At 35.9% G+C, this 5,116-nt stretch overlaps 1 protein-coding gene across 1 annotated transcript; it reads right to left on the reverse strand.

The window, feature by feature from the left end:
- Positions 1-2,969: 2,969 nt before the first annotated feature.
- LOC141641012 (protein FAR1-RELATED SEQUENCE 5-like) lies at positions 2,970-3,633 on the reverse strand. Its single transcript, XM_074449690.1, has 2 exons — positions 3,355-3,633; positions 2,970-3,272 (listed from the first exon to the last, which is right to left on the reverse strand). Exons 1-2 carry the CDS (start codon positions 3,631-3,633, stop codon positions 2,970-2,972), a joined length of 582 nt encoding a protein of 193 aa, XP_074305791.1.
- Between the last annotated feature and the right edge of the window lie 1,483 nt (positions 3,634-5,116).

Here is a 5,116-nt window from a genome sequence, read left to right on the forward strand (position 1 = left end):
AGAGAGTAGTCGTTGAGCTTACTAAGGGAAGTTCTATGAGGCGATGTTTTAATTGTCAAGGATATGGATACATAGCTAATTAGTGTCCTAAAAAACGAGCTTTAACCACGCAAGAGCTTTGCAAGATGATTCCTGAATTTGCCATGCCCAAAAGAGAAATAAATCTAATCGTTGATGGTGTCAACTAAGAGGAAAGAATAATTTATGATTTCGAACCATTGAGTGATGATGATCAACAAGAGGAGGTAATTCACAATTTATATCTCCAAACTAGTCCGATCAAGGAAGAAGAGACTGAGTTTCTTGATAATTATGTGGAAGAAGAAGAGCATGTCTACAACAAGCTTCAAGAAGAGCAAGTTGAGTCTTTCAAGGACGTTCCCGAAGAAGAAGCAGAAAAGCATGGAGAGAGGCCACGAACAATGAGGTGACTATCGGTTGTGGATATGCCTTATCTTGCCCAAACATACAGGTCAGAGGACTGTCCGATTAAGAATGATGAATCAAAAGGGGAAGACGAGATTGACACAAATATTGTTCAACCATTAAATGAAGATGATAACGAAGAAATTCCAAAAATGTCCAATGTTAAGTCCGATGATTCTTGTTTATTGCCAATCATAGGAAAGGAATTACTGCAAGATAATACTTGTTTTGATTTTCAATTCAAAGAACCGTGTAAGTCGCCACTTGATATATCCATTGACAAGAAACTATATGGTGGGAACTATCAATGTTACTTCGTGAGTTCTATTCATATGGATGTTCAAGATGATCTGATTATTCCAAACAACTCTCGTTTTGACTTTGGTACACTTGTGCAATGAGGGAGGTGGGGTGGAAGGCACAAGAAAATATGGTTCAAAGGGTATAGGCTTAACAACGAAGGAGTGATCCTAGAATCTGCAAGAGGGTTGCTACATTAGAGGAGTGCGAAGAAAACGTGCATGAGATCGTAACTATTATCATAATTAAGATTGTCAAGTTCGTTTTTAATCCGGGTGGTTTCACATATCTTCAAAATATGAAGATAATTTTTTTTCCTAAGAAGGGGAGAATGATGCGGGAGCATTAGAGTGTATGAAAATGAAGTCGAAATGTGTCCCAAATCTTTTAAAGGATTCAAAAATGTGCTCAACTTAAGTGAAAATAATAAATATTCAATTGAATATGATAACTTAGAAAACAATGGAAACAAGTTAGAGTCGATTTAGCTTAAACAGTTTCCAAACCTGTTCAAGTCGGCCGTTACACGCAATCAAGGGTTAAAGTCGTTTGAGTCAGTTTTAGAGAAATTGCTCTTTAATTTAGTTGCCTAAATTCAGCTTTCCTTATTCTAAGAAGTAAACTTTAGGCAGTTGTAATAAGGCAGTTTGGCCATCATAAGAGTCGAATTTCCAAATCAGTTTAGGACGATTTTAGGACAGCTTTAGAGCTGCTAGAAGTCGGTCTATTCATTATAAATAGGGGTCATTGTATTAAGTTTTATTCATCCAAGTTTCAGAATTAATACAAGAATTTCTTGTTGTGTGCTTTGTGCTTACGAGTTATAAGTTTCTTATTTCTTTCTTGCGAGGGAGAGATTTGAGTGTTAGTCAATCCTTGCGAGGTGAGAGTCATACAACCCAGTCGTGTGTAATATCGAGTACCTTGCGAGGGAGAAGAGTTTATTCACGTCATATCCTAGTTTTAGTTGAGGGGTCTTGCGAAATTTTCACAACTAATTCATATCCTACAAATTTTCGTTCAAAATCATATAAAAACAAAAAATAAACAATTATATTCCGCTGCCGATTAATTTCATTACGCAAAAACGAAGAGTTCTCTCAGATCAGTAAAATCCTAAAACGAGTAGCTTCACATAAATTGGACCTCGTTTTACATCAACTGCCCAGTAGCATATACAATTGTTGATTTTTTTTCCTTGCATCGCCTAGTGGGGGTAAATTGTCTCTAAATTTGCAAATCAAAGTGGAGAAGCACTGAGGTGTAACTTTGATCTATAATCACCTCGCCTGGTTACACTTTTATAATAACAATGTTACCCTTAAAATTACACTTAGATATGTTCATTCCACATTTGTCGGATAAAACATATCAGATAATTGTTTTTAATTTTAACTTTAAGTAGTAAAATGTCTAGCCTCAGTTAAAATTAACGTCGTAATTCTTTCCTCTATGTCCATCTTTTACGGTTGTCACTTCTACTTCTCATCTCTCTTCAAATCCCCCAGCTTTACATGTATCTATTGAGTACTGGACCTCTTATTGGAAGGTTCTGAACGTTGTATGAGTGTAAACTTTTGCCCCGTAATTCTCTAAATCCACATGTGTGCTAGTCTTATTATCAAGCCTCTTCGGTGTATGTCTTTGCTGGTCCATAGCACTCTGAAAATGCATCCAAAATTAAACCAACGTACCTGAATTATTCTCAAATCTCTTAAAAAAATTATTTTCGCTGTCTAATCTATGCGTTGTTCTCCTAATAGACCCCATCCTCAGATCTCTACAATGTGCCATGACCCACTGTTTCCTTATTGCGTATGTGTCGGCAAACCAAGCATTATCATCGATTCAATGCTTTTGAACCATGAAAATTCACTGAGCATTGAATTCTTCTGCTTTAAGATCTGCGTCCCACATAATTTCATTTAGCAGTATCATAAAATCATGATAACCGTCCCTCGTCATGCCAAACTTACTTGGCACCTTTTAAGTATATGCCACATACAAAATCGTTGCCTCGATATCTTCAAAACAAGTGGGACAGATTTAATAGTACCCGGATCTTGATCGATGATAATGTATGTTGGTTCCTTCCCCAACATGGGAATTAAGAAATGGCTAAAACCCCAATTGAACGAGTCATAGTCTTCCTTTGCAATAAGTACCCCGCAAAATATGACTGATCGTCGATGATGATCTACACCAGTGAACGAGGTGAAAACCATAGAATACTTGTTGCTCGATTAAGTTGGGTCCAACGACACTGCATAGCCAAACAAAGAATAATTCTTTAGAACAGTACTATCAGCCCATATAGCCCTGGTGAGACTACCATCACTGTCGACATTATAGTCAAAATAGAACCCTTCCCGGTTTCCAGCAATCTCTTTAAAATGGTCCATAAACAACTTAGTGTTCCGTTCATGAATGAAACATTTAACATCTCGATGAAAGTTCTTAAAATCATTTAATCTAGCTCCAATATTGTCAAAGCCATTGACGTGTTTCTTGATCATTTTGTACCTCCTCGTTGCTCTAATCTTCAGCTATGAATAAAAAAAAATAATATTGTTTCCAATTTTTCCGATCAATATTCATATACTAGCAGAACAGGTACAAAAGACTAACCCTTGAGTTACAAGGGATTATCATTTTATGATAATCGGTTATGTTGCGCGATAACTTTTGAAATTCTCTATCCCTAATTGAGACAAGCTCGTGGTTGTGACCCTCATGAAACCTGTCAATTAATAATTGACTATTTTTCATGAATAACCTATTTCTCGCTCTACATCCCAGCCTTCTGACTGTTGTCCTTCTGGTTGAACTTTGTCCAACACCTTCTGGATGTACTATTTTGCCTTTAGGATTAAACCCCTCACGATTACAAACCAACAGCTTCGACATTATCTATCTGTAACGCCACTTCTTCGTGGTGTATCTTCGCACATCAAACCCACATCCAAGTGCATATATATTATAAAATGTAACCGCCTCCTCCATTTTCAAAAACTCCTGTCCAACATATGGCGTAAACTTGTTTTCAACTTCCCTACACAATGCATATTTATCAAATAAATATCATTTTATACATTAATTAAATTACGTAAAACAAATTGTCTAGTGATACTTGATCACATAAATAAAATGGGTCATTTAATTATAATTCACAACATATTGTAATTATAATTAACCATTCATTCTTATCTCAATTGTTTCACAAACAAAAATCGATTTTAGTAATAAAGTATTTCAATTACTAAACCAATCTTATTTAATCAAATTTCAATAAGATATAAATATTCTCTCTCACAAATTGAATTGTTCAATTTTAAGGAATTGATTAACTTGTATCATCATACAATTAATCAATTTGTCTATTAAGGGAATTGTCAAATAGGTGTGACCTTAAGGGATCAACTGATCACCACCGTGAAACGACGGTAATGTCAAACTCTAGTTAGCCAATCATTACTGATTAATGTTGATCAGTTGACTATATAAATGAATCATCCCTTACGTATTCTTAATTTGAGATTTAAACATGTGACCGCACTATTGTTGAGGACACATACTCCAACAGCTTTGCCACAAGATAACCTGTCCGTGGAAGAGTATATTAAAGAATTTGAAAAAATGACGATTCTTGGTGACTTAGAAGAGAAAAAAGAGGTTAAATTTGCAAGATTCATCAAGGGACTTACGCCATCAATTGCTTCTAGAGTGGAAGTTCAGATTTATGACATATTTGATGATGTTTGTCGTTTGGCCCTAAAGTTCCAGAAATATGACAAAACAAGGAAGTTCAAATAGAAGACGTGAAAGACAAGGGCAAGAGAGTAGTCGTTGAGCTTACTAAGGGAAGTTCTATGAGGCGATGTTTTAATTGTCAAGGATATGGATACATAGCTAATTAGTGTCCTAAAAAACGAGCTTTAACCACGCAAGAGCTTTGCAAGATGATTCCTGAATTTGCCATGGCCAAAAGAGAAACAAATCTAATCGTTGATGGTGTCAACTAAGAGGAAAGAATAATTTATGATTTCGAACCATTGAGTGATGATGATCAACAAGAGGAGGTAATTCACAATTTATATCTCCAAACTAGTCCGATCAAGGAAGAAGAGACTGAGTTTCTTGATAATTATGTGGAAGAAGAAGAGCATGTCTACAACAAGCTTCAAGAAGAGCAAGTTGAGTCTTTCAAGGACGTTCACGAAGAAGAAGCAGAAAAGCATGGAGAGAGGCCACAAAACAGTACAGGTGACTGTCAGATTGTGGAAATGCCTTATCTTGCCCAAACATACAGGTCAGAGGACTGTCCGATTAAGAATGATGAATCAAAAGGGGAAGACGAGATTGACACAAATATTGTTCAACCATTAAATGA

Source organism: Silene latifolia, chromosome 2 (genome assembly GCF_048544455.1).
Source record: "Silene latifolia isolate original U9 population chromosome 2, ASM4854445v1, whole genome shotgun sequence".
Lineage (NCBI taxonomy): Eukaryota > Viridiplantae > Streptophyta > Magnoliopsida > Caryophyllales > Caryophyllaceae > Silene > Silene latifolia.

Bases quoted from the DNA above. Each gene is read 5' to 3' on its own strand.
- LOC141641012 (XM_074449690.1), bottom strand. From the start codon at position 3,633: ATGTCGAAGCTGTTGGTTTGTAATCGTGAGGGGTTTAATCCTAAAGGC. The intron at 3,273-3,354 runs GTTAGTCTTTTG...TTTTATTCATAG, and splicing joins TAATCCCTTGTAACTCAAGG to CTGAAGATTAGAGCAACGAG.